Consider the following 27,926-nt stretch of genomic DNA (forward strand, 5'->3'; position numbering starts at 1 on the left):
TATATTTACCTCGTCTAGCTCGGCATCAAGTACATTGACCTTTGTCAGTAGTACCAACTCGCCCTTGACAACCTCTTCCTCGCAGGCTGCAACCTCCAACGACAGTTTCTCGTCAGTGCCGATGAATGTCGATTGATCCCAGGCCAAAGCATGAAAATGACGACAAAGATTCATATTTGCCCCATCGTAAAGCTTCATGTTGAGTAGAGATATTTTTTTCGCCTTCATATGTGGTGAAGAGGTCTCCTGAAAAGAATATCTTGGTAACAATTTAGCGTCGTGTCTACTCAATCAGGGCAAAACACCACCTGCCTTACTTTTGTTGGAAAGTATCATAACACCATATGAAGCACGAGTCTGGTTGCGTCGTAAAACCTTCACTGATGTAATTATTTCCAGTTAGTTCTTTTAACCGCACCTGGCCAAAGACAGGGAGGCACTTGAGGGTATGAATTATTAGTATTGTGACCTTAAAGGCTTAAATCGTAGGTGTGAGCTGGTTGAAAGTCCCCGTACCTTTCATTGGTGGATATAACTTCCGCACCGGCATAAAATATTTATCTTATAACATCCCAAGATGCACGATACCGTAACAGTCCATTCAGGTACACAGCTCCGCAAAACAAAGTCCACCGGGAGCCGTCTTCCGACTTGGAAGCCTGGCCAGACTCCTTCGACCCTGCATGCAGATATTGCTAAGGATCGGGCGTTACCAACAATAGGACCAATGTTCCACTCCCAGCCAGATCGTAAAAACAGGCTGCATTGGCGGGATTTTCTTAAAGTAAACTCCGCTTGGGCGTGATGCCGAATCGGGCAGGTTCACCTTGTGTCTGCGGCAAAAAGCCTGGCAATTTTGAAAAATTGCTGGTCGAGTTAATATACAGCGCCAAATTGCCGCCTGGCTCGGCTAATATCTAGCTCAGCTCATCACCGGACCCAGCTTGTGTGCAGCCAGCCTTTTCCTTTTTCTTTTTTTTTTTTTTTTTTTTTTTTTTTTGCCCAGAAAGTCGTCATTAAACAACAGGATAAAAAGAATCGCAGTGGGAGACTTCCCGTATGGATCTCGTCCTTTTTCGTGACCCCCTTGTTTTCGTTTGACCCTCAAGTATCCCAGCACTTGCAGCCCGGGCATTGGGTCTGCTACACAACACCTCGAAATGTTCATCCTCCACAAACTCATTTGCGCATTGGTGGCCACGCACCTCAGCGCGGCACTCGAGCTCATTGAAGCAACCACAACATCCGTCTCCCTCCCAACCGCTTCGGAATCCCCTTCAGAGCCACCGCCAGCCTCGGACACCCCCTACAGCCCTGGATCAAACTCATCCATAGCCTCCATCTCCTTCTCCGGCAATGGCTGCCCGCAGAACGGCGGCGGCGTGGGCCGCTTCGCCAACTACACGGGCAATCTGGTGGACGGCCAGGAGATCGTGTATCACAACTACACGGCAGTGCAGCAGGGCGCCGAGTTCCCGCCAGCGGGGAGGACGCTCAACTGCCAGATGCACCTGAGCATCACAGGCGGCGACATGGGGTGGCAGGTCAGCCCGGATCTTGTCAGCTACGGCGGCTTTGCCGTGCTGGACCCGGAGTCGGCAGTCAGCTTCTTTGTCACGACTTTTTGGTCGCAGGACGCGTCCTACACTGTAGGCAATCCCCCATCCTTATTCGTTTCTCCGTCCCAGGTCCACAATTCCTTTCCATACACACTAACACATCCATAATATAAAACAGTTCACATCCCAGACCACCCTCTCCAACCCCGGAGACACCAGAGCATCGCGGTTCGTGGGCACAAGCGTACGCAGCGAGGTCTGGTCGCCCTGCGTCACCAGCGAAGGCGGCGCTGTTGGCATCTTCAATATGAACTTCCGCGTCTCGACCGTGGGAGGTGGCGGCACCGGCCTGGCATACTTTGGCCCACTCGAGCTCATGGGGCGTGAGGTGGCATTGGTCAAGGAGCAGATCACGTACAAGTGGCGTCGCTGTCAGCGGTGAGATCAGATGGGGTGTCGGAGACATTTGGGCTTGGCGTGGACGATCTTTGCAAAATGCATCTTTGGGCTTTGCACGATGGTTCTCCTGAGCGGTTCTTGCACAGGGCCCATAAGATGCCAACGCATTCGATCCAAGACAGGAGGAATTATTAATATGTTCCATGAAAGACGATGGCCTTCCAAATGCAGCCACCAAAAGAGAAAGTGTGTGCTCATTCCCTCATTACAAAGCAAACAAAAAAAAAATAGATGACAAATGGATAGCTAGTGTTGCCCTAGTGGCCGGATTGGTGTCATGAAACAGTCCCAAGGCCAAAGGACCGTGCATAAGTGTTACCTAGGCGGGGAATGTAATAAAAAGGAGTCTGGGTTTGGGACAAAATTCATAGAAAATCACGTACGATAGCAGAAAGTAACACATTCAACCTTAGCAAATTACGCAGCATTCGACACATTTCGCACATCTATCAAACAACAGAACCAAACAAGAGCAAAATGGCAACCGTGACGCTCTACCGCAGCGATAAAGCCTGCTCCATGCTGCCACATATTCTCCTCAAATACCTAGAAATACCACACGAGTGCGTCGCGATGCGGAGAAGCGACGGACCGCCGACCAAACCCCGGCTCGAGGCGGCCGATGGCAGCTTCTCGGCTGAGGACTACACCAAACTCAACCACAAGGGCGTCGTGCCTACACTCACCGTTCAGGGCAGCGATGATGGCAACAACAACAACAGCACCAAGACGGTCATCACCGAAATCGAGGCCGTAACGGCCTACATCTCGTCCCTGGCCGAGGACAAGCACGTCTACGGCAGGACCCCGCTCGAGCACGCCAAGGTGGTTGAGTGGGTCTCGTGGCTTGCGGGTTCCGTCCAGGGCCTGGGGTTGACTCCCAGTCTAGCCCCGCTCAAATTCACCACGGAGGAGGTCGGCCATCCTGGGATCAAGGAGATGGGGATGCAGCGCTTGAAAGCCGGCCTGGTCAGGATCGACGAGAGACTGCGGGTCGGTGACACTCAAGGACTCGGGCTGGGGGTCGACGGCTACTTCACCGTGGCTGACTTTTACCTGTACATTTTTTATGTCTGGGGCTACTGGTTCAAATTCAACATGGCTGAGGAGTACCCGGCGCTTAGAGATCTGGCCAGAAAGGTTGAGGGGCTGGATGTTGTCAAGGAGGTTGTCCTGCATGATAATCTCGAGCTTCAATTCGCATAATGAGACTAATGAAGGTGAGCAAGTCTAGTTAAATGCGGTCTCTCATGCTTTCATGTGGAGAATAAGATTTTGTAAAGTTTTGTTTGCATACACCATAGCTCTGACTTCAATAGACTTGCAATTGGACTTTCATGCTGATGACTCGATGGGACTTGACTTCTCTTAATGAATACAATTTTAAAGCTGGGCCAAGGCTGTGCTTGTAGGATCTGAATCTTGCACATGAATAAAAGCCTAAGCTGATTCGGACACACAGCCATCAGAATAAATACATTGTTGCATACCAACTTGCTCCAGAGATGTCCAATATCGCGCGCGTGCATGGTTAGAAGCTTCAGCCCACGAATCTTCCAACGTTTGCATCGTGAAATTTCCCCATGCGGGTGCTCTGTTACTTCGGAACCAAGGGACTTTACTAAAATCAACCTTTCCTATTGTACCGTGCAAATTGGGCTATTTCCAATAGCGTACTATGTATGGTATGAGGCATAAAAGCCACCCCTTGTCACAGTATGTATATGCGTGGGCCTTTACTAACTTAATCTTTCGCGGGAACCACCAAGTACGTAATTTGCTATGTTGTTTAAAACTATTACCAAATTCGGCAAAGGCCACAAGGTCCACACCAGCGGACGTTGTACAAGGGGGTTGATTTTTACCCATACCACCAGAGTACAGAAGAAGAGCAGCCGCCCGGCAATGGTAAGACCCGCTTCACGGACATTAATAACAAATTTCGCTTCCACCGCCCAAATGGCTCCAAAGTCAACCAGGATTAAAAATCGGCTATTGTACTATGGTGGCGTGAAACATATGCCTCCCCTGTCTCTACTGTCCAGTGGCGTGGGCCTTGTGGGCGTTGCGACTTTGGTAATACTCTTGATAAAAAAGAAATTTAGGTACTTGACTCCTCCCGCTCATGACAAACCTGGTAAATGTCCACGCATATACGTACGGTGGCAGGAGAGTGGATCTTTCGCCAGATGCCATAGTAGAGGGCCATGGATTTAACTTTTGGGCCACACAAATAAAATCGCAACTGCACAATATATGACTAATATGGTAAATTGAATAGCTACCAAGAGCTTGGATACTGATTATAACCTGCTCGCTTACGGCCAACGCTTAAAGTCGGCCCTCAATACCATGGTCCCGCACGTCACTCGGACTCCTGTTGAGAGGACCGGCTTGGCACCCAGCCCCACGGTTGCCACCTAGCAAGCCTCACAATGGAGAATCAAGGCAAACTGCCAAATGAAAAGCACAATGCTAGTTTGGGCGGGGCCTTGGTGGTTTATTACACCCAAGTTACACCAGCGCTGTAAAAGGTGGCCGAACGTTGTTGCGTGGGGCTTGCCGGGATGTACATGAGTGTCCGTCGCATAGTCGACTTTTTGTCCAGCAAGCAGCCTTAAACGTGATTCCAAGTCTACCAGTTCTTGCGAGTTATTTGGCCGTCACAAGCCCTGAGTTTGGACTACAAGCTTACAGTCATTGGTGTTAATCACTTTAAGTATAAAGTAATGTATCTTGTAACAAAGGTCGCACATGGATCTAGTACTACTTTGTGCCTTGTATGATAGAGTCTCTCGAGCCTGGGGTTTTGTACACTATTTACCAAGGATGGGAACCTGCCTGCCCTGACAGGTGCATGAAATCACAAATTTGACCGCTATTTCCAGGTATTATACTGGGGTCTAATATCATTACCTGAAGGATGATTCTCGTTTCGTGCGCCAACGACTTTTTCAGCTGCTTACCGTCTTATAATATGCAGCAATATTATAGTAGCTTTCTATTTATAAAATCACGATGACCTCTGTCGAAGCCCCGATCATCTATAAAGGCCCGTTAGATACTCATACAATATCTTTTCTTTTTCTTTTTTGCTTTGGCTCATCACTCAACATCTGCTGTCTGCCATTACAAACACCCTTCACTTCAAGCTTCACTATTCCTGTCTTCTCGAAGGCAATTCCAGGAGGTCCTGTGAGTAATGCCATTATTCCATAAATTTACATTTTGCATTTACGTTAACCAAAGCTTACCAAAAAAAAAAAAAAAGGTTTTCACCACCTTTGCAATGCAGTTCAAAGTCTCCGTCCTTGCTGTCGCTGCTTTGATGCTTCCAAGTATCACAGCCTTGGAGTGCATTGTTCAAGTCTATACTATGGACCACAAGCCGACGGGGATAATCACAACGATTGTTGCCGGGTATCCGTTTGAGATTGACGGGGCTTCATGCAGTACAGGGCATACTGACTGTAACGTAGAATGCCCCGGCCTCAAGAAGAAGGGTCGTTATGCCGCGGCGGTCGAGGCCAGATGAGATTACACTTCTGTTGTTGGGAAACTTGGCGGCTATCTTATGAAGAAAGCACGTAGGTGTTTGATTGACCGAATTGACGGCGGTCAAAGATCTGCTTTGTATATTCACCCTGTTTAAGATATGTTGCGGAGCTTCAGCTTGAATAATTGGGATTATTGGGTAGTTACAGCACGAATATGATTCTGCATAAAGAAAGTGGAACTAGACTAGTGGATAGGATAGGGTATGTCACGACCAAAGGACAGTGGCGAAGACATTCAGGCAGCGAAATAATAGGGTGTGCTGTCAGCCGCCAGATCTTGATCTAATGTACAAAGTGATGACAACACGTGCGTATGATCACTTTTCAGATAATTTCCGACTAACTAAACATTATGGGAATATTTGATCAGACCTAGTATGTAGCTTAACTACCAAAGACATAGTAGCACAAAAGGTCAGGGAGGAATCAAGCTTGAATAGAATTTGAAAGACTCAACAAAAAATTTTAAATATTAGGCAACAAATTCCTGCTTTTCAAGTCCCAACTGTGGCTTTGCGCATAAAGACGACTCGCGACAGGATTTCCACCAGCCGCCATGACATGATTTTTCTCCGGCTGTGGCACAAAAACAGTATGTGATTCTGAATTCATGCGAGCTACCGTAGTTTACTTTTTAACCTGCCAAAGAAATCTTGACCCGTGCATAACTTCACCTCAGCTTTGGTGTCATAAACATTAGTTGTGGTTGTTTGTCCGTTAGACCATGTTGCCAAGGCCGTGACAATCTATTAAATCACGTGTAACTCCGCACTATCTCGGTGTGAGTAAGGACAGTAGCAAAGTTAAACGGCAACGCGCCCTAGTCTGATAGCGCACGACCCAGTATTCGAAGCACCGCTTCCTATCATTATGAATCACTGATGCCGCGAGAGGTTGTTCACAACCGTCTGTGAGCGCCGACCACAAGTTGGCATGAATACCTGCCTATGGTTTTTTGATCTCTTCTTTCTTCTCGTGTTTCGTTTTGAGGTTTGAAGACTCGGCTTATACATACAATCGATGTCTGTAACTATTTCCATCATCGGCCAGCAAGACCGGATAGGGTACGGAGGATCAAGATACAAGTCCATATTAGCTTATATCATGGAACCAAACTTCTCTGTCCAGTGGTAATGCTGTGCCAATGAAGAGGAGCTCATTGGCACAGCATTACCACACAGATGACCCATTTTGTATCCGCGGTATGCTTGATGAAGCGATCGGGCCTCTTGGGCTTCTAGAATGGGTCAATTGACTGTAAGTGACTCGGTGGTGGTCAAATCTCACCAGTGACACCAACTGCGTCAGTTGAGAATACGTTCTCAGCATCAAGTAACTGTCGCGCTGTGGAACCGCGAGCCTTTTCATCAGGGATTTATTCAACATCTAATTTACTGCCCTGAATCAATGTGCCGCCTTCACCATATTCGCAGGTACTCTCGGCCTTGCTATATTCAAGACGCAAGTCCTCCCATTCCAAAATTTTGACGTGAACACCAAGTTGCGATCTTCTGCGAGCACCTTACCCTACCAAGTAATTATTGGTAGACAGACTACCGTCGCAGCAAGTAACCAATCATTGTTTCTACTTAACACCTACGCAACAGAGTGGAACAAGTACTCTTGAATCGTAAGCCAACTACATTTTTAATTAAAACTCTAGCCGTCAATTCTAGAAAAGTTGATCTTTGGAGCACGTAATAGGATTCGAATTCTGGCATGTGGTTATGGGATACAATGCCACAATATTTCATGGACGGCGAATGCAGACCGCAAATGCATCTGTCGGTGAGGAGGTAAGAGCCCAGGTTAAGTGAATTGAACCAGGGTTGAAGTCTATAATCAGAAAATAGTATAACTAGGGATTCAAATGGCCGGAATAAAGGGGTTTTTTGCAAAGGATTATAATAAAGGTAAGGAGAGAATTTTGAAGAAAAGGCTAACAGGAGGTGAAATGAGAACAACGATTTAAAGTTGAAGTCGTTTCATTGGTTTAATGATCGTACAACACGATAATTATAACTAAATTCTACATCTTGCTTGCAGGCATGTACCCTATTTGGTGTTTTATTTCTTTTCTTTTTGACTCATGTACTAATATCTGCGCATAAATTATTCTATTTTTAATATACGTCTACTATTTTCTCTCTTATTACGATGTTTTGACTCGTCTTTCTTTTTTTGTATTTGATCGTGAAATATATTTATATTCTGTGTTGCACTGTAAACCGCTTTATAATCTTATGGAAACCGCAAGTGCTAATTTTAGTGGAGGGTAAAAATAAGGTCTAAAATACAAAAGCAAAACTGGGTGCCCGATAATTTAAACAGCGCTATATTTGCTGCTGGTGGTTAAAATTAAAGCAACTTATATCTACATTTCCCATAACTGTCCATACAATTATTCAAAAATACATTTAATTATATAGGCTGCTACGCGCTAACCTAGCTATTTATACCATTCAATGCCGTATGGGTAAATATATTTTCATGCGGACAATTTTTTAAAAACGCTAGCAAAGATCTTTCTTTGCTTCTCTTTCTCTTTTCGACTTTACTACACTGCATTATTACCAACATATTTATCAGGTAACTACATTAGATATTTATTATGAAGCTCGGACCTTTTTCTTTTTTGGTTTTAAACCTTTTCGTCGGCCATGCGGTATCAGCCGAGTGTGAAGTTACAATGGTGTGGGATCCGCCTCTGGAAGACAGAGACGGCTGCATATCATTTAAACCAGGCTCCGGACGCCAGACCACCAAATTCACAATTGAGTCAGCTGTGGGCGATATTTCCAAGTTTGAACTTGACGAAAACTGCAAACTCTTACAGCATCAGACCAAACTCAAGTTTACTATAGGAGCGTGGAAGGAAGAAAAAGCGTGTGTTGGCCAACCCACGGTATGGACCAAAACAAACGCGGGTTGGATTAACTTTAATGTGAGTTAATTTACCATTTTTCAACTAATTAATATCCCTTTTTGACACAAGACGCGCTTAAGGGGTGGAAGGCCCCCGCCGCCTGGCGAAAGGGAATGAATTTCTTAGGAAGGTTGCGACAACCCGGAACAGTATGAAAAAGAACTTATTCATTTAGCTCTATATCTAAATAGGGGCTTTAAGGGGTTAAAACCAGACTCGACAGTCCAACTTGTTATAGGTACTGTACATGTTAATAGGAATAAAGTAATCCCTGCGATCGGTAAAAACAATATAACAAATTTAAACGGTATATTCTCATGCATGGTAATTATCTATTTATAATTATCTACAATCCAATAACTAGAGATTTGTTAAAATCTCTGTTACGTGTTTTGAGATCACGTGGCTCCACACGTGATCTACCCGCTCGCATGTCTGCCCATGAATAAACACTTATAATTACAAATTACAACGAAACACACACCAGACTTACGCCCATGGACAGGCGGCGCAGCCCGCCCTCACCACATATGGAGGCCGACAAGACCTACACCGCAGAAATAAATGCGATTCCCTCGTTCAGCAGCCATGGAACTCTCGAGGCTAAGGAGTTTGTACGGACTTTAGAAGCTCATGGGATTCCATGTTGCGCTCAAGGGGTCTCTGCGCTCATTTATTATGGTGCGCAAAGGGTCAGGAGCGTATGCGCATTCTCTCTCAATCAGCAAGGGCGTTATACTTGCTAATTACGCTGTCTTTAGAACTGGGAGATTTGCATACCTACAGACCAGATGGACAAGGCCACAGCTATTTTTGAAAATTCCCCGGATTACGAACCTGCCAAACCGATGCTTCCGCAACCGTTTTCTCTCATACACACATATCCTCATTTCAAACGCGTCGGCATTAACATTATTTTCGTTTTGGTGCCATCTTTCGACGTTCATTTTAACGTCAAGCCAGGAAATATTACGAGAAGTTTCAACGACATCCCGTTCCCAAAGTTGGAAGTTTTGGTGCAAAGCCACATCGAAAGAAACGACACAATTAATCTGACTGACCTTGTCGATGGTGCCGACCTGTCGGAAGAGTGGGGCTATGAGAACCTGGAACTAGAAGGTAAAAACGACGGAGAATGGGTTGCCAAGATTAACGCTGTCGCTGAGGCTATGCCAGATCGCCCAAGAGACAGACCCCCCACCTTGCATTGCAGTGACTACCCTGGTTGACAAAAGAGAGCTGTGGCAGTGAGCTGTGCGAACCAAGGGAACACACCATGGCTGGAAACGGCCTCCAGAGTTGTTCGCTACCCGCTTTCGGTTGCACAACGAAATCGATCCTTGGTTGATTTATAGGGAAGACTGTTAGGAATCTTGAGGACCAGGGTAGTTTTTCATAGGGTGGTTGACTGAGAGGCTGGACCTAAGGATGTCACGTCGGAATGTAAAACACTTGTTCAGACCGGGTCACATCTCCTTCCGTAAAAACAATAAAACAAAGTAACGACATCCCCATATATGGTAATTGTTTAGCTGTAATTGGTTACAATCCTGCAAAGATGTGTTAAAATCTCTGCTATATGTTTTAAAATTACGTGGCTCTACACTAGTTTCAGGGCTTATTCCTGAACGGCGCTATTGACGACTAAACCGCGGTTTAATTCGTGGCTTTATTTTTTACCTGTAAATCCAGATAAAAGTCACTATCGCTCAGGTCTAAGGACAATCTGTCGATTTTCGTCGCTTATGGAGGTATTTTCGACGATTCGTTGACCAACATTCCGCAATAATCAATTGAATAAAAATCGTAAAAATATACGGGTTGTACGTTGGATATGGTAATTAGCCAAATGATTAATAACGGTCTTTTTCAAATGTTTAATAATTGAATTAATGGAGTTAAAATATAGGTGTTTTTAATTCGTTAATAAAGGTATTTTTTCGATATTTCTTTTTTAGATTTATTTTGTTTTTATTCCCTTTTTTAGTACAATTTACAAGGCTTGGGAAGTGGGGGACGAAATAATGCTAAAGTAAGCATATTTCTATAAGCTTCTGTATATATATCATGTAATATAAAGCTGTAAATGACCGGGTAAATAGTAGTAAAAATATGTATATAATGTTTATAATTAAAACGGGTTTATATTATTACCAGTTTTAACATTAACAATACCAAACTTTTATCGATTTAAACACTATTATAAATAAGAATCCGCGTGAAATCTACTTTAAAAAATACCTTATAATAATAATTTTATAAAATAAAGTATTAATTATAATAAAATTTGAATTTTATTTAGTACTTATTTTAAATAAAATAAACAAATGAAAGCTATTTTAATTTTATATCAAACTTATATTTAAAGAAATTTTATATAAATAAGCTTTATACCCTAACATTAGTAGAGTTATAAATACTATTGTACTTAAATTAAAAGCTTATAAATAAATCTTTTCATGTAAACATCAAAATAAAACTTAATAAATTAAAGATAATAATTCATATCTCCTTATAAATTAAATTTATAAATATAATAGAATACATTTAAAGCAACCCTAAAATAAAAACTTCAATGGTATTTTTAGTATGCTTTTTCTATTTTAATTTTATCAATTATTCCAGCATCTTAAAATATACAATTTACTTATTTTACTACCTTTTGCGGATATAATGTGAACATTGTGGATCGCGGGCCGGTCAGCGATGAGCCCTGAGACTACCTGAATCGGGGTGCCCGGTAATGCAAAGGACGCTAAATTTGCTGCCGGCGGTTTTAATTAAGTAACGGCCATATGCGTTGCGCAAAGCTTCGTGTAAAATAAGCTAAAAATATATAAAATAATGCAAGTTGCTATGCGCTTACTTAGGTATTAAATAACGCAGTGCTTTATATACAAATTGTTAATAGGGCCAATTATATAAGTAAACAACGCTAGCTACAAACAATCACTCTCTTAACCATACCACACTGCTTTATTATTAGACTAACATATTTACTTGGTCGCTATCCTAAGTAATTATCATGAGCCTCCATCGTTTTTCTTTTCAGAATTTAAACCCTTCCGCCTGGAATGCGGTATCACCTGGGTCACGCTGGGTGTCAAGTTACGATGAATTGGAGTCTTTTGGAACAGAGAAATGGCTGCGCAAAATTTAAGCCAGGCTCCCCAGGCAAGCCCACCAAATTCGCGGTTGGAGCAGGGCCTGATAAAGCTATCGTGTTTGGCCTTCACGACAAATGCGAACTTTCAATCATTGAACGCGACTGGCCCACAACGTTTACTATAGCAGCGACAAAGGAATATAAACCGTGTGCCGAGCAGGGCAAGCTATTGACTCCAAAGAACGCGATATGGATGAATTTTAATGTAAGTTAATTTAATATTTAACTTTTAATTTTATTTGATTTAAATCGTGGATATTATTTATATTTAATTCTGCAGTACAATTTACTTTATCACGTTATATAAATAGTAGACTCTAATCTCCGCTGTTAATAACAACAGTATAAAAGAACCTGAATCGGGGTGCCCGATAATTTTAAAAACGCTAAATTTGCTGCTGGCGGTTTAAATTAAGTAACTGCCGTATGTATTACGCATGACTTTGTTTAAAATTAGCCCAAAAATCTAAAATAAAAAAACGTTGTTATGCGTTTATTTAGGTATGTAAATTACGCAATGCTTTATACATTAACCATTAATACGCCAATTGTCCAAATACATAACGTTGAAGCTACACAACATCTTTGCCGTATTTTTACTAAATTTATTTTCGCTTTACCACAGTGTTTTATTATTTATATATTCATTTGGCCGCTATATTAAATATTTATTATGAAGTTCCAGCCTTTTTTTTCTGGTTTTAAACCTTTTTACCGGACATGCGTTATCATTTGCGTGTGAAGTGACGATGAGTTGGAATTTTGTTCACCAAAATAGAGATGGCTGCGCAATTTTCAATCCAGGCTCCCAGGAAGAGCCCACCAAATTCGCAATTGAATCAAAGGAAGGAACTTTCTATTTTGAACTTGACAAAAAATGTGAACTTTCGGTTATTGAGGGCGTTTGGCCCAACACTTTTTCCATAACCGCGACAAAGAAAAAAAAGGCGTGTCGCTATTACCCCAACCCATTTACTCCACAGACCGCGGCATGGATTAATTTTAATGTAAGTTAACTTCCCATTTATTAGCTAAATACTATTTATACTAACACAGCACGCGCCTAAGCCTTAAAACACTAATGGACGTAACCGATTCTGAAAATAGCCTTCGCTACTTTGGGAGAGGAGACCAAACACAAATGAAACCAAATTGTAAATTGAAAGCGGCGATTAGAACAGTTCAATAAATAAATTGATTAAGCCACGACTTTGAGTATCACGTTACAAATGCCGATCTTGACGAAGCTTTAAACTTTGGATTGTTCTTATAATTTGCTATCGAAAGAAACTGAACACACATGCAACTAGCATTTCCAATTTGTCGTGAGAACTGGGATTTTGAAATTCATATAATCACCTCAGTTAATATCCTCCTAACATCCTACAACTCTCTTCCAACTGCAGGGCCAGGGTTGCCTCCTCTAATTTATACACAAATTTCACACATTTGCTTTCCAACGGCAACATTGGAAAAGGAAGCCGTTTCCGAATGACCACCAGAATCAACAACACATTCCCCATAGATAAACTGGCCTGATTCCCGCCTGAAATAAGGGAATCCATGGCCGTATCAAGGTTGAATTTACACGACCAAGGCTGATATGTGCAATGGCATCTGTGCTGGGCTTGAAGCGCTCCCCTTGCCCTAGGCAATAGCGCCCCCAGAGATGTAGTGGCACTTCAGTCATTCCGGCTGAGAAACGTGAATCACCATCTTGTGGCTGTAGAGGCAGTGAGTGGATCAAACCGATGACATCAATAGCAAGCTTGTACGGTGCACACAAGCAACTGGTTTCCCCACCTTGTGTTTCGGTCTTTCACCTGCGAACAGAAGAATTGTACTGATGGATATGTGCTCTCTTAGTTACTTGTTCCTAATAACAAGACGCCTCGTTGATGGCACGTAGAGACCGGCGCCGTTTCCTCCTTGTGTTCCTACCTTGCCAGCTAGAGGCCAAAAGCCAATCGTTATCAGCCATTAAAGTAGACCAACAGTCTCAAACGCCCATATGAGGAGGACTTGGCGCTTCACCCAAACCTTTGTCGGCCGGCAGAACTGCGTTGCCCGGTGTATAATCTCTGATGACAAACTCTTTGATGATATCTGAGTAAGGATTCAACGATGCCAGATTTGGATGTCCCCTTCGACAGCTCAAAACTGGCGAGATTATAAGAGCCCTAACGAAAGGCTAACCAGTTCTATCGGCAGATTCCCCAGCAGATGAGAAAACTAAAGTCAGTGTTGCTTGCTTGCTGTGGTGTAGTGTCCATATACACTCCAAGTCTATCATCCAACAGGTTGCTCTCTATATTATGCATAGAAGGCTGTGGCGGACTGAATTTGAGGTTAATTAGAAATGCTCAACCCGCACAACATTCATTTTACTACTTCGTACATAGTAGCGGGCCGCCATTCATTTATCCACAAATTCTACTTAACCTTCTGTATATTGGCTTATGTCAAGTTTTTTCGGGTAGTTTTTGTCCTTGCGCCCCGATGCCGTACAGAGAACGGCGAACAGCTTGCCGTCTCATGTATTCACGTTTCATTATGCAACAGTCATTAAAGACGAGCTTCTGGTCATGAGATACATAGTAACAATGACAGAGTGTGACTACTAGATTTTTGTTTGCTCGCTGGTAAAACTCAATTGTATATTGTCAATGAGCAAGTGGTGGATCATTGGTGAAGAAATACACTCTCAGCCCACGATGAGGTTTCGCTGGGACTACAGCCGACATGTGCCATGCATGTAGTTGCTCAACTCTTATAAACACGCCGGCAAAGGCCCCTGCAGGATGGCAAACACTGGACGAAAAATTTAACGGGGGAATATATTGAGTTTTGCCCGATGTGCAAGAACTTAACGTCACTCTGAAAAGGCAAAACATGCCAACATCAGACTACTCAGACGCTATCACAACCGAACGAATTGAAACAAACAGAAAGTGCTGACAGGCTTACTAGGGCCCGTCCCTGTTTTTCCCATCTTTTTGCTTTTGACGTGATCCACTCCCATCCCTGACCGTCTTTTGGCAAATGTCACCTTCTCCTCCCTTAACCTCCGGTTCTCGCATTTAAACTCTCAGGACAACCACCTCAAACCCTGGTGGTTGGCTTCAGTTCCCCCCACCAGCTGTCCCGAGCTAAAGCCAATTATCGATACGAAAGAACCCCTAACATGGCCGCCTTTGGCTTGAATCCAGCTTCGGCAGTGAAGTTGCTCCTGGTAAGAGACCACAAGACACCCCAGAACCCCCCTGACATCATCGTTCCGCCGACTCAGTAACCGACACCGCGCTAACAAGATCCTCACCATCACCCCATCGTGGCAATGTGAAATAGCTGGCGCTGCTGATACCACCAGTCTCACGCTACCTCGCGGGCAGGTACTATGCCCTGTCGCGCATCTACGCCAACAGGCCGCACAAGCTACCACCTGTGAATGCATCCTTTGTAGCGGCCACGAGGGCGGGCGGCGGCAGTCACGCAGTCTTGTTCGCCGACCGGATCCGGAACTGTGAGGACGGGATCGTGGTGCCCGAGCTCGGCGTCGCCTTCCTGAGCTGCGATCCCGGTCGCGACGGCTGGAATACCGTCATGGGCGCGTTCGCCGAGGATCAGGACGCCAATCCCGGCGGGGAGATCTGGCTGTACAGGTATTCAAAGGACGTGGTCGCTGCAGACGGTGATGCAACGATGAGGCTGCATAGGCTTGGCCTCTCCGGCTTCCCGCAGCCTAAGTTGTTTCACCCCATCGGTATCGCTTTCGACCATCCGACCAAGACCCTCTTTGTGCTGAACAACGACGTGCGGGGCCCGCGGTTAGAAGTGTTTCGTTACAAGCAGTCGATAATATCGCCTTCGCTCAACCACCTGGGGACCATAGAGGATCCGCTGATATACTCGCCCAACTCGGTCGAGGTGGTCAGCAGCACCGAGCTCTACATCACCAACGACCATCATTTCCCGGCGCGCTATCATCCGACCCTGTCCACCCTGGAGAATTATTTGCTCTTGGCAAAGGGTACGGTGGTGCGGGTGAAGTTGTCGTCAAAAGAGCCGTCGACCGTAGAGTCCATACGCACCGTCGCGTCGCTCCCGTTTCCCAACGGCATCGCGCAACTCAATGAGTCCACAATGGTTGTTGCTTCGACCAGCACGGCCAGCATTCACTTTTACAGCTTGGGTGAGAATAAAAAGGAAGGCAAGGAAGAGCATCTGCCGCTCACTGGCATGGTCAAGTTGCCATTCCTGCCAGACAACCTGTCAGTTGATCAAAAGGGCAAGCTATTAATCGCAGGCCACCCGTCGCCGCCGGAGCTAAACCAAGTCAGCCGGTCGCGGGCGCTGTGCCAGGACGAACGGGCACGGAGCCCCAAGGCCAAGGAGCCGAAGCATTGCCGCAAAGCCATGGCGCCGAGCTGGGCGGCCGAGTGGACAGAGGCTGACGGGTTGAAGGATCTGTACGTCTCCAGAGGTGGGGAGGCGGGTGGTTACGGAACGACTGCGACGGCCGTCAGGGACTGTACGAGAGGGGTTGGGTTTCTGACTGGCTTGTATGACGAAGGGATTTTGGTTTGGAGGGAATGAGAAGAGTGGAAATGAGAAAGTGATGGATAGGAAAGCGGTTGGATCAATCAAAGCAATTGGGTATTGTAAAAGGTAGATCGATAGTCACGCGACAAGCTGGAAGAAGGGTCGGACCTGGGAAAGATGACAAGACTCTGTATTTGGATCGTTATTTCTTCAGTCACTGGATTCAGAACCAAGTGAGTTCCCGTTCTAAACCGCCGGCATGGTCGGAAACTTGGTAGATCCCTCAACGGGAGCGACCCAGTCCACCCTCCTATCGCAGAAAAACTCCATCTTGGGCTTGAAGTCGGCCTTGTCGTCGCTGTCAATGATACCGAAAGGAACCGACACAAACTGTGGGTATTTGATACTGCTGATTCTGACAAGAGAACCGCAGTTGCCACAGAAGGAGCGCGCAATACCGCTGGCGGCTTGGCCGGTGCCATCGACATGCGTCTTGGTGACAGATTCGGGGTCGTTATAGGTGACGTTCTATATGTTGATGTCAGCTTCTGAGTGGCAAAAGGAGGGTGTGTAGAGAAGAGAATGATGTATTTTACCTCGGCTTGGAACCTGACGCCAGTATAAAAGACCGACCCAGCTGCTTTTTGGCAGTTGGTACAGTGACAGAGGTTTGTGCCCATCGTGTCGCCCTTGATTGTAAGGGAGACCTTGCGGCAGAGACAAGTCCCGGTGAGTTCTTTGGTCATGGTGATGGTTTCGATGTGTGAAGGCGGAGGGTAGGAATTCTTTGAAGTGTTGTGTTTGCTTGCTTGTTGCTTTTCTGTGGATTACAAGTACCAGGCATACAAAATATTACCGGGAAATTTGACGCTTTTAAGTCTGATAAGCCTCCTCAGTTCTGAGAATAGTTGCAACAACAAAGCTGGTGTGTAAAGCAACTCTGTGGGTTGGACAGAACACGCCAAGCTAATACTAGCAATCGACCGGTCCGGAATTTCAATTTGACGTCCGGTTCCGGGCAAAATAGCACATAATACGACAGCCTCCGGCAGATAAGCGCCTCGAAGACCCTGGAGGCTAATGGTGCAGCCAAGCAGGCAATCAGTACCGAGTTGCGGGGTTGTGAATTTGATCACTGCAGCTTCCCCCATGCCGATTCGATTTGCGTGGCGTACACGCAAGCGTCATTCATATGGCCAACACATACTGTCAGCTTTGTCGAGACGGGCTTAACGATTTCCACTGGGTCCTTTGTTTACCTAGGTAGGTATAGTGCTGACATGTGCCAGAACTGCCACCACGCCAGGACCACATCAAAAAAGAAGACAATAGAAGGAAAACGAACCCATAAGATAAACTAAGCAACTCACGCCCAGGACTATAATCTTTTCCATTTCAGTCACAGTTTGAAGTTGATAGGTATAAGACTGGGCACACCAACAAGGATGAGTCGCTTCATCCGACACAAAAGAACACGACTGAGGCGGGGACAGGTCACGGGCTAATATCCCAAACGTAACTTTGCCTACTGATGGAGCGAGAAAGACTAGGTGGAAGATATACTGCATTTTGTTGAAGCATCTACCGAGCATTAATCTTATGTCTTTTTTTCTTCTTTGTTCTTTTTTTTCGTTGTCGGATACCTTGGTGTCTACCGATACCTTTACAGTCACTCGGTTGTCGCTTGGTAGCACCCAAAAATGCAGGTGGTATTGGCCTGATGGGGGATGCCTGGGTATGTAAGTCTGCGACCACCCCCTAAGACGCAGGCGCAGCACCTCTCCCAGGCTGCAGCCATCCGTTGAGCGTCCCTTGCGTCTTGGCAGTGACCGGTCCTGGTGAGGCTGTAGATGTTCCTAAATGGGGCTTTGTGGAAGCTTCCTTTTTCTTTTCTTTGCAAAGCCTCAGAAATTCTCTGACCGTGTCGCGATCTATGCAATCCTCGGATTCCCACGACGGGTTCTGGTCGGCGGGCCAGTCACCCTTCCACCTGACTTTGAAAAAGCGAGTCTTCTTGCCATTGTGTTCCTCCACTTTGAAGCCTTCAAGCCGCAAAACCTCCCACTCATCAGGCATGTCCACAGCCATTGCATCTTCGTTAGGTGCTTCATCTTTCTGCGCCTTTGGTAGAGGCGGGGACCTCGAAGTGGGAGGCGCATCCTTCGGTATAGATCTGACGTAGGACGGTAATGGGATGGGGGTGGTGGATTCGCGTTTAGTTTTGGCGAGAGTCCCCCTTTGGACAGATACATCTCTGGGGGAGCCGCTAGACCGGGAGGATATGGAACTATCATGTACGGAGATCAGTGACGGCTGCTTCGTGAAAGTTGGACGTGCCACGATAGTTGATTCGGACAGAGAAGGCGCCGGTGTGATTTCTCTACTTTCTGGAATACGTGCCGATGAACGATCTGGAACCCGCTGTTTCGGGCCTCTGGTGGGCCTAACACCTGGCCTTGGCCTGCTGGGCTCCGCCTGTGGGACAGTGGTCTGAGGTGTGTCAAGTGACTTGACCTTGGGAGGACGGCCTGGTCCACGACCTCTGCGAGACGCCGGCTGTGTTCGTGCAGGAGGTCGGCTGGGTATTGCGATTGTGAAGTCTGTATCTAGACGGTCGGCCTTGTTGTTCCTTTCTGCTTGTTGTAGGAGCACGCGCTGGAGCATTTCGTCTTCATCCTCATCCTCGTCATCCTCCTCGGCTTCCTCGTCTTCGTCTTCACCTAGTACCATGATACTGTTCTGACTGCGTATGCGATCCTCCATTTCGTTTTGCAAGTCCTGCAGGTTATCGGCAGATAGGTTGAGCCGACTTTTCTGCGGCGTGGAAAGTGACGGGACACGGCGACCATCATTTTCATCTGCGGTAGTCTTCTTTTTCGGCGGTCGACCCGGTCGACCTCGTTTCTTGGGCGCGCCGGCCTTTTGCGACTCTTGTTGCTGCTGTTGCTGTGCGAGCAAAGCATCAACCTCTTTTTGCGCCTGCTGCTCTTCGGCCGCCTCCCGCGCTAGCAAGTCCTGGTATTCAAACTCTTCCACTTGTCGCGGTGATACGTATGTATAAGCGCGCATGCATTCCACCCCAACACGGGCCTCTCGCAGCTCCGGATCTTTCCATCCTATGATGTAAAAAGGTCGTTTTCGTACGTTTTCAGGCAGCTTCCGGCCACTGGGATGGATAATCTTCTGGACGATGTAGGCAGTATTGTCGCTATGTTCGGGCAGCAGCTGAATCTTGCTGGGAGGAGGGTGTGTGCCCCTGTGATAGGTGGGGTGCAAAGGAATATCAATTGTAAATGATAACGGAGTGGCGTTCTCGCGTCGCTGTCGCTTCGCCGGGCGGGAGAAGTCGTCCATAGCTTTATTTGTGGCTGTGAGAGCGAGCGCAAGTTTGGAGGATGCGGTTCGCGTTCCTGATTTTCGTCTGCCAGATGGGGAAAGTTGAAGCAAGCATGGGTCGAAACATGGGTTGCTGGTCTATTTGAGAAACGCGCTCAGTCGAGACTAAGAACCTCGCGCGCACATCTGGCAGAGGTTCTGTTTGTTGGGTAAATGCATTAGAACCGAGATCAGAATGTGAACCGATTTTGAATTGAAAGTGATTCTAACCCAGGGAGAATCCCGCAGCTTGTTGTGCTGCTGTGTGTGGGTGTTACAGAGTAAACGCGGCGTTTGCGCAAAGACTTGACTAGCTAGCAAGGATCTGGCTCAAGTCGCGCTAAGTAAACCAACGTGCGTGTGCTCAACCTTCCCAAAATGGCCGACTACCACGGAACAATCCTCACGTGATGGCATCAGGATGAAAGTTCCAAGATTAAGTTCGAGCATTCGCTTGGGAGACAATGTCCAAGTATTCTATTTATATCTCATGTCTTTTGATCCGATTTGAGAAAAAATAATGGCAATATTCATTTCTGCACCTTTCAAACAGCAAATTGAAGCACCACAAACCCACCCACCTGTCACTCTCAAAAAAACCCCCCATTTTCTTCAACACAGGTCTACCTACCCTGCACGATGCCTCCCACCACCGTCGACGAATTAATTCAGCCATTCCTCTCAGAGCCATGGTGCATGCAACTGATTCGGCACCCGACTTACACCATACAGGCTCCAATGTCTCGAGTCGGTGAATTCACGGTCGATCATGAGTTCTTTGCCCGCACAATCAACGCGCCCGACTGCATCCCGGGCTTCATTGGTTTGAACAAGAAGACAACGAGACCGGACGGGCTTGTGGAAGAAAGGATTTCCCTCTTCGCCATTGACCATGGAATCGACGGTTACCGCGGGGTGGTGCATGGTGGCGTGGTAGCCGCAATGATCGACGAGGCTGTCGCAGGCGTTGTGGAAGCTAATTTGGGTGATGGCAGACCGTGGGGGACCCAGCAGCTCATGACCAAGTTTCTCAATGTCACCTTTATCCGGCCGGTGACCACGCCTGGGTTTGTGCAGTGTCACGTCAAAATTGACAAACATGAAGGCAGAAAGGTCTTTTTCACGGCTACTCTTCAGGACGGCAAGGGCAAGGATTTGGCAAAGGGCGAAGCTTTGTTCGTCAGAGTGCAAGAGAAATTATAGCGCCTACTGCGCCTTGGGTAGGACTAGGGATGGTGAAGCTACGCTTCCTTTTGTACTACTTACATTTTGATACAGACGTATATACTCGTGGTTTCATCATTATCGCTCGTACTGAATAGATCAAAGTCATGTAGACGTTTACAGATATATCTAGCTACCTTGTTTCCTGCTCCAAGCACCTGATGGTCTTCCATCCCAGTGTGGGCCGAGGCTCAGACAATTTGGACGTGTACTTCGTAGCTGGGCAGAAACAAGACCCTTGCAACCTTGCTCATACCCCATGTCTATAGCACGCGCCCAATATCCACTGGCACCAATCGGTACTTACGAAGGTAGCTTATCGATTGCCATAAACGTTGGCCCAAGCGCTACCTTGGCCAAGCTAGCTACAGCTTTGATGGAAATTTGGAGAGCCTCAAGCTGCAGAGCTTCGAGAAAACGAACGACACCAACAACGTCACTGGCGCACCCAATTGCATCCATTTTTTTTTCTCCCAAGCCACAGCACAACATCCATTGTCGCCAACGCCGCAACTAAGAGAGGCATTGAGACTTTTTCAAGCATCATATTTTTCTAGCTTTCCCAACCACAACCAATTTCCTCAAAATGCTCGTCTCAAGGACGACAACCATGCTCCGTGCTGTGCCACGCGCGACAACTCTACAGCAGCCCGCCCTCCGTGGAATGGCAACGACGTGCCTACTTGCAGCCAAGCCCACAGCGGCACCGACGATGGCGATTCGCTACCAGCCCAAGATTTTACAGTCTCTCGCATCAGCCCGCTCACCGATACTGGGTAGCCGATCAGCCTCAACCACCACCTCAAGGTCCTCCTCTTCACAAGCAGCAGCAACCGACATCGCCGAGAAGCCCTTAGACTGGAACACCTTCTTCCGCCTGCGCACCCTGCGCCGGCGCTGGCAGCTTGCCTTTAGCGGTCTCATGTGCGCAGGCAGCGCCGGAGGCGGCGCCATCTTCCTAGGCTCTGGGTCCCTCGACTCGCTCGTCTCTCAGCTGCCCCTTGACCCGTTCTTCACGCTCGGCCTGATGACATTTGGCTTTGCCGCGCTGGGCTGGCTCGTCGGTCCCATCTTGGGCAGTGCCGCCTTCAACGTGCTGCACAGAAGTACCAAGAGACAGATGACGCTGGTATGCATCTGAATCCTAACGATAACCCCAGTGGTTTCGTTGATTTATAATCGTTGAGCTCTCTCGATGAACATGAATATCCCACTAACAAAGCTTTTTTCGTTATTATAGAAGGAGAACCAGTTCTTTGCGCGCATCAAGAAGAACAGAGCTGAGCCGTATGGATCGGCCAGCAACCCAGGTATGTAACCTTGATACATTGGACTTGACACTCAACTGGCCTTACTTACTTGACCGGACTCACTAACACTCAAATCAGTGCCCGATTTCTATGGTGAAAAGATCCAGAGCGTCGCCGGCTACAGGCAATGGCTCAAGGACCAGCGCGCTTTCAACAAGAAGCGAGTAACGTTCATCTAAGGGGCTGAGGGGTTCCTCTGCCAGAAAGCTTTTGTCATGTTTTACTTTTAAAAGACACATCAAAATGGGCTTTGATATGGAGTATTTGAGTCTGTTTTCGCATCTTTATTGTTTCTCATATGTTTTCATGATCTTCCCCTCGGAGGTTTTTTTTGGAGGGGGGAACGTCGGCGGGAAGGAAATCTCTGTTCTTGCCACGGCAGAGGCGGAACAAGTTATTGTACTAACATTGCAAACCCACAATTTGGGGTATCTATTTTCCATTTCTCGCAGCTCATCCCAAAGGGGTCTACATAGGTAAATAGCAAGCTTCTCATCGAGACCTCGACTTTTACATGAACGGCAGGGTACTATCCACCTCTCTTTTCCAAGCCAGCATGCCGCCCTTGACGTCACCAACAAAACGTCTTCCTTGGTTGTCAAGCCCGAACTCTTTGAGTTGTCTGGCCACAGTCTGCGAATCATTCCCAACTCGGCAGACTACGTACACGGGCGAGTCGCCGTCAGTAACAACATCTGGCAACCAGTCCAGCTTTGTATTTTCTTGGGTACTCTTACGGGCCCCGGGGCTCTGCGTTTTCGAAAATGGTACGTTAATTGACCCGGGGATATTTGCAATTTCAAAGTGCTCTCGCTCCCGCACGTCCAACAGCACGGGCTTCCCATGCTCCCCGTCCTGCTGTTGCTGCAATAAAGCGTTCAGTTGCTCGACCGAAATGCGTTCTTCCGGCTTCAGCAGTGCTACAGGCTGTCTCGGCCCACCACAGAATTGGACATAATCCAGTCCCCCTTCCCGCAGCGTCGCCAGCGACAGTGTCGATTTCTCCCCACAGGCAAAACAATCCTTGCGCCGACCACGCATCCTAACGCTCCTGAACCCGGCTGGACTACCGTCCGGGGGTGCCGAGAAGAGTAGCAACGAGGGGGGAATGAGTGTTTGCTGCGGCTGCTGTTGTTGCTGTTGCTGTTCCGACGGCGGAAGGAGGTGTCGACCAGCTGCAACCAGCCTGATGCCCTCGAGGGCCTGCAGAACGCCCATGACACCAACGACCGGGCCCAGGATCCCGCCCTCACCGCAGCTGGTGACGGCGTCGGGCGGAGGCGGCCTTGGGAACACGCAGCGGTAGCAGGGCCCGCCCGACGAGTCGGTCTGCGGCGCGGCGGGGGTGTTGAGCACGATCAGCTGGCCGTCGGTGCGTAGCGCAGAAGCCGAGACCAGGGGCTTACGGAGGAGCACGCAGACGTCCGAGATGAGATAGCGCGAGGTGGGATGATCGGTGCAGTCGAGGACCAGGTCGTAGCCCGAGACTATGGACTCGGCGTTCTGCGGAGTCAGGTGGGTTCGGTGCGCATTGTACTTTACCAGCGGGTTGAGTTCTCTCAGGTAGCTTATGGCGCTGTCAACCTTTAGCATGCCTACTCTTGAAGTGCCGTGGGCGACCTGTCGGTGGAGGTTGGAGGCCTCAACCGTGTCTCCATCCACGAGGCCTATGGTGCCCACGCCTGCGCCTGCAAGGTATGCCGAGGCGGGACACCCGAGACCACCGGCACCGACGATGAGGACCGAAGCTGCTTTCAATCTGAGCTGGCCTGAATGTTTTGCAGGTTAGTTTTATTCTTAAACGCAAAAATTGATCATGAACAGGCAAGTGAAAGATGATTTCTGAAACTCACCTTGGATACCAACAGTTGGCAGTATCAGCTGCCTTCCATAACGATCATACTCTGCCTCGGCCAGGGGCCATTTCCAGCTACTGCTAATACTGCCCCTGTCCGTCTCAGTACTGCCGCTATAAGGCGGGGTCTTGGCAGCTTCTGCTGCAGCCAACTGCTCCTTGAGTGACTGAAGCGTCGCCTCGCACTCGGCAATTTGAGCTCGGAGCTCTTCCGCGCTCTTGTCGGCTTCTTCCATTTTTTTTTCTCTTTTTTTCGTATTTCTTCACCAGCATAGCAGCAGGGTTTAGCCATACATGACTATCACGAGCGCATCGTCTTCTTCAAGAATTCATCGTCACCAGGCTCCACTCACAAATTCTAAGCGGGGCGGCGTCTTCAGGGATGAGCCTTCGCACTGTATGGTCTTCGGGCGGAAGTGGCTATTGACCGCCCGCCGAGACTCGACACCCCTGCCACCGGCAGAATGACCTTCCCCGCCAAAATTATTCAATCCAATTCACGCTTGCGAGCTTGGTTTTAGTTGTCACGTAAGTGAGTTTGCTGAGTACCTCTTTGCACCAAAGTCAAAGTGATCGTCTTTGAAATCAAAATATCAAAAATGGTAAGTTCACTGTTACTCGGATAATGCTCATTAAACTTGACTAACCGCGACAATTCCGCCCCCCCCAAGGCCCCAATCGCCCCCAAAAAGCGCACCTCGATGCGCGCCAAGGCCGCCCGCGCAGCAACATCATCCTCATCCTCATCCTCGGCGGCCCCGAAGCGCACAGAGACAAACAACATATCCTCCCTCCTCGCCGACTCAAAACGCGACCGCCGCCAGATCAAGCGCTCGTCCTTTCTCTCTCAGATCGCCACCAAGAGCTCGTCGGGCAAGATTACAAAACGGCGCAGGCCATCCAAGAAGCTCGCCGCGAACCTCGAGTCCCTTGCAGATGCGCTCCCGGACCTGGACGAGCTGGAAGAGAGACCCGAGCCGGGCAAGGTGCGGCTCAAGAGTATCAGGAGTAGACCGGGCGCCCTCAAGCGCAAGGAGAAGCTGCTGAGGGCCGAGACCAAAAACATAGGGCTCAGCATGGCGTATCTGAACAAGCTGAAAGCTGATGGTGGGGGCGCTTCGAGTGGGGGAGATCAGGATGAGGCTATGGGCGGCGCGAGGGAGCAGGATGAGAAGACGGGAGCTGGGTCGGAAAAGGTTGCCCCGGCGGCGCCCTCATCGACCGCGAGCAGGTGGGCGGCATTGAGGGCGCACATCTCAGGGACTATGGAGCAGAATCCTGCGTTTCTGGAGAATAAGTGACTTTGATCATTTTGTCCTCACAAGTCATCCTCTACCGGGTCAGGAAATTACAGTACAATCGATGATACCCCATAGAAGCCAAATCACCCAAAATAACCAGTTGCTTATCTTGCAAGCCAGCATGCATTCGGTATAATATCTTCGGATTGCCGTGCTGATGCTCTTAAAACCACGCCACAGATCAACGAAGCCGCCAGCTCGCGCCGGCCAGTGCTTGTAGGCAAACCCAGCGTGGTATCTGTATCTTGGTCTCTTGATAGCGAAGTCGAATACCTATTTACGGTGGCACATGGTACCGAGGCACACAGGTCCACAGTCACTTGGTGCGTTATACATTCACTAAAATCAACTTTTGTGAAACGTACCCAGCCAAATGCTCCGGTTCCAAAACAGCCCTTGATAGTATGTCTAGACGACATGGACAGAATTTTATCTCATACAGCCCAATTACTACAGGCTCATTATAGGATTCTCAATCATGGTGCTGTGATATTATCGTGCGGCATGACTATCATCAATTACTCAAGCTAACAAAGCAAGATATTTACAATGAAGGCAGCACCAATGTTTCAACGGAAGACGCCTGCCTGAAATAAATAATCATAAACAAGGAAGTGACTGCAACGTATATGACCTATCCAATATGGGCGACATGTACGAGAGAAAATCACCAAAAGTTGTCAGGATGAAAATTACAAAAGTTCTCCGGCTATACCCCAACGCCATTGCCTCAACGCCAGACCCATAACACCAACCGCAAGGACGCCATGCTTCCACATCAAGCCACCACGGCTTTTGAAGCACCGAGGTGGATGCTGATAGCTCGCAAACACAAAAATCATATAGAAATCCCCTAACGTTTGCCTCAGACCTTGGTTTGCCACTCGCATGTCGTCTACTAGTCGATGTACGGCGGCGAATTACCGGAGCGAAACGACATGGGCAAGGCACCCGTACTACGTCTGCGTTCGCCCTCCTTGCGTAGCTGCTCAATGATCTTGATCATCTCCTTCCTGCCCCCGTGCGCGTCGATCTGCTTTCCGGAAAGGCCCATGGCAACCTTCTCTCTGGCGTTGGCGTTGAGAAGCTTCTTTACCAGGAGGTGGCGCATCAAGATGCAGACAAAGACGCCGCAATCACTAGAGTTAGCCTGCTGAGGCATGTCAATGATGCGATAGAAGCGCAGGGGCTGTCTAAGGTGCCGAGAGAGCCTATCTACGGCGGCACGTGCGTGGGCGTCGTTGTGGTCGTTCAGCGAGTCGTAGTGAAAGGCAACACCGTCCAGTTTGGAAACTAAGAGCAGTGACCAATGGCTGCCCGTGTCGGCTCGACGGCCAGCATTTATCGAGTCACTGATGGGTAGGAAGATGTGCGTTTCGTGACGAAAATCAGGAAGAGCATCCGCTATGTCCTTAAGACGCTGCGCCTGCACCATCAATGCCACCAGTACCGGTCTCATCAAGGCAACACGAGCCTGGGGATACTTTGGAAGTATCTCATGTTCGATGTACCTGTGTTCCGATGTGTCAGTAGAAGCAGTGACCCCAATGCTGTCAACGATACGTACTCTTCCCAAAAGGCGATATTCTATATTTTGAAGGTCAGTTAAAGACATAGTCTCTGTTGCAGGGGTAGAAAGAAGTACGCACCGTATCTGTTAACCAATCATCCTTGAGTGCCCTGACGTCCGAGTTCAGGAGGTTGACGCCGTGGTCTTGAATTCGGGAATTATCAGCTGCCGATCGAACGAATCATCGTACATCACCAGCTCCGGGTGGAATATAAACTAAAATACTCACAGGTCAAGTACCCGTTATGTGGACTGAGCTGTGCAAAAATGTCAGGGCTGGATCTTCTGCTGGACCTGGCGGACCTTTTGTGGTATTGCTTTTCCACTCTTTTCTTATTATAGCCCAACCCGGAGCCACCCCCGAAGCGGCTATTGAATAATCCCTTTCGAATTTTGTGGGACGGTCGTCGATCGAACGACATCTTTTGCATTGCCACGGGGCCAACTGAAAGGCTTCCTTTGAGCGCTTCCCTTGCCGCAGGCTTGTACTGCTTCAGGGGCGACCGGACATCCGGTGCGTTCCTCCTCCTGCTCCTCCCTGTGCTGCAAGCTTTGGAATTGGAGTCGGAGGGGCTGCTTACAGTTTCGCCCAAGCGGCGGGGAAGATTGAGGCGGGAAGTGCTCCAAGAGGGCATCCTTTCGGGCGAGCGTTGCGCGGTGGCGGGTGAGGGCGCGAATCGGGTTGGACGTGGAGGGGGTTGTCTGGGCTTCGACGTGCACTGGAGGGGTCGTGGCAGGGGGCAATCGATTAGGCCTTGGCTGCGTACGATCGGAAAGGGACCAGACTCCGGTCTCAGGCTGCCCTGGAGCTGGCAGATATCGTCGATATAATGCGCGCCGTCGTTCGTTCGGGATTGTCGATTGAATTGAACCCTAGGTAGACGGTTTCCCGGCGGCTAAAGCCTCTCACTTGCCGGGTCAGCGTCGCGCAATAGACGACTAAAGAGGCAACAGTAAATCAACCTCAATCTTTATACTCCTACAAATGGAAAACAAAGACTTTGCTATATGTTACGCGGTGAGAAAAATGTGTAGGAATGTTATGGGTTTTGCGGAGAATGATTGAAGGGTCCAGCAGGAGT

At 47.9% G+C, this 27,926-nt stretch overlaps 12 protein-coding genes across 12 annotated transcripts; 8 read left to right on the forward strand and 4 right to left on the reverse strand.

Moving 5' to 3' along the window:
• The first annotated feature begins 1,015 nt into the window (after positions 1–1,015).
• Positions 1,016–2,451, forward strand: PgNI_07406 (uncharacterized protein). The gene is made up of 2 exons (XM_031127419.1): positions 1,016–1,649; positions 1,738–2,451. Exons 1-2 carry the CDS (start codon positions 1,161–1,163, stop codon positions 1,999–2,001), a joined length of 753 nt encoding a protein of 250 aa, XP_030981296.1. The 5' UTR covers positions 1,016–1,160; the 3' UTR covers positions 2,002–2,451.
• A 44-nt stretch (positions 2,452–2,495) lies between these two features.
• On the forward strand, positions 2,496–3,224 carry PgNI_07407 (uncharacterized protein; the record flags this gene model as incomplete). The annotated part of the gene is made up of 1 exon (XM_031127420.1): positions 2,496–3,224. The coding sequence occupies one exon, from the start codon at positions 2,496–2,498 to the stop codon at positions 3,222–3,224; it is 729 nt and encodes a 242-aa protein (XP_030980585.1).
• Positions 3,225–5,036: 1,812 nt separating this feature from the next.
• Positions 5,037–5,553, forward strand: PgNI_07408 (uncharacterized protein; the record flags this gene model as incomplete). The annotated part of the gene is made up of 3 exons (XM_031127421.1): positions 5,037–5,074; positions 5,171–5,213; positions 5,290–5,553. The coding sequence occupies 3 exons, from the start codon at positions 5,037–5,039 to the stop codon at positions 5,551–5,553; spliced, it is 345 nt and encodes a 114-aa protein (XP_030981591.1).
• A 3,445-nt stretch (positions 5,554–8,998) lies between these two features.
• On the forward strand, positions 8,999–9,730 carry PgNI_07409 (uncharacterized protein; the record flags this gene model as incomplete). Its single annotated transcript, XM_031127422.1, has 2 exons — positions 8,999–9,115; positions 9,263–9,730. The coding sequence occupies 2 exons, from the start codon at positions 8,999–9,001 to the stop codon at positions 9,728–9,730; spliced, it is 585 nt and encodes a 194-aa protein (XP_030981592.1).
• A 4,991-nt stretch (positions 9,731–14,721) lies between these two features.
• On the reverse strand, positions 14,722–17,317 carry PgNI_07410 (uncharacterized protein). Its single transcript, XM_031127423.1, has 2 exons — positions 16,806–17,317; positions 14,722–16,737 (listed from the first exon to the last, which is right to left on the reverse strand). Exons 1-2 carry the CDS (start codon positions 16,953–16,955, stop codon positions 16,456–16,458), a joined length of 432 nt encoding a protein of 143 aa, XP_030981722.1. The 5' UTR covers positions 16,956–17,317; the 3' UTR covers positions 14,722–16,455.
• PgNI_07411 (uncharacterized protein) lies at positions 14,852–16,263 on the forward strand (the record flags this gene model as incomplete). The annotated part of the gene is made up of 2 exons (XM_031127424.1): positions 14,852–14,899; positions 15,016–16,263. 2 exons carry the CDS (start codon positions 14,852–14,854, stop codon positions 16,261–16,263), a joined length of 1,296 nt encoding a protein of 431 aa, XP_030981720.1.
• A 650-nt stretch (positions 17,318–17,967) lies between the features above and the next one.
• PgNI_07412 (uncharacterized protein) lies at positions 17,968–19,563 on the reverse strand (the record flags this gene model as incomplete). Its single annotated transcript, XM_031127425.1, has 1 exon — positions 17,968–19,563. The coding sequence occupies one exon, from the start codon at positions 19,561–19,563 to the stop codon at positions 17,968–17,970; it is 1,596 nt and encodes a 531-aa protein (XP_030981724.1).
• A 541-nt stretch (positions 19,564–20,104) lies between these two features.
• Positions 20,105–20,787, forward strand: PgNI_07413 (uncharacterized protein; the record flags this gene model as incomplete). Its single annotated transcript, XM_031127426.1, has 2 exons — positions 20,105–20,167; positions 20,206–20,787. 2 exons carry the CDS (start codon positions 20,105–20,107, stop codon positions 20,785–20,787), a joined length of 645 nt encoding a protein of 214 aa, XP_030981723.1.
• Positions 20,788–21,394: 607 nt separating this feature from the next.
• On the forward strand, positions 21,395–22,297 carry PgNI_07414 (uncharacterized protein; the record flags this gene model as incomplete). The annotated part of the gene is made up of 3 exons (XM_031127427.1): positions 21,395–21,937; positions 22,049–22,118; positions 22,197–22,297. 3 exons carry the CDS (start codon positions 21,395–21,397, stop codon positions 22,295–22,297), a joined length of 714 nt encoding a protein of 237 aa, XP_030981717.1.
• Positions 22,298–22,628: 331 nt separating this feature from the next.
• Positions 22,629–24,209, reverse strand: PgNI_07415 (uncharacterized protein; the record flags this gene model as incomplete). Its single annotated transcript, XM_031127428.1, has 2 exons — positions 22,629–23,887; positions 23,972–24,209. The coding sequence occupies 2 exons, from the start codon at positions 24,207–24,209 to the stop codon at positions 22,629–22,631; spliced, it is 1,497 nt and encodes a 498-aa protein (XP_030981716.1).
• Positions 24,210–24,561: 352 nt separating this feature from the next.
• PgNI_07416 (uncharacterized protein) lies at positions 24,562–25,325 on the forward strand. The gene is made up of 2 exons (XM_031127429.1): positions 24,562–24,575; positions 24,645–25,325. Exons 1-2 carry the CDS (start codon positions 24,573–24,575, stop codon positions 25,272–25,274), a joined length of 633 nt encoding a protein of 210 aa, XP_030981719.1. The 5' UTR covers positions 24,562–24,572; the 3' UTR covers positions 25,275–25,325.
• A 564-nt stretch (positions 25,326–25,889) lies between these two features.
• Positions 25,890–27,912, reverse strand: PgNI_07417 (uncharacterized protein). Its single transcript, XM_031127430.1, has 4 exons — positions 27,074–27,912; positions 26,924–26,988; positions 26,842–26,861; positions 25,890–26,785 (listed from the first exon to the last, which is right to left on the reverse strand). The coding sequence occupies exons 1-4, from the start codon at positions 27,477–27,479 to the stop codon at positions 26,173–26,175; spliced, it is 1,104 nt and encodes a 367-aa protein (XP_030981718.1). The 5' UTR covers positions 27,480–27,912; the 3' UTR covers positions 25,890–26,172.
• Positions 27,913–27,926: the final 14 nt, after the last annotated feature.

Source organism: Pyricularia grisea (genome assembly GCF_004355905.1).
Source record: "Pyricularia grisea strain NI907 chromosome Unknown Pyricularia_grisea_NI907_Scaffold_4, whole genome shotgun sequence".
Classification (NCBI taxonomy): domain Eukaryota; kingdom Fungi; phylum Ascomycota; class Sordariomycetes; order Magnaporthales; family Pyriculariaceae; genus Pyricularia; species Pyricularia grisea.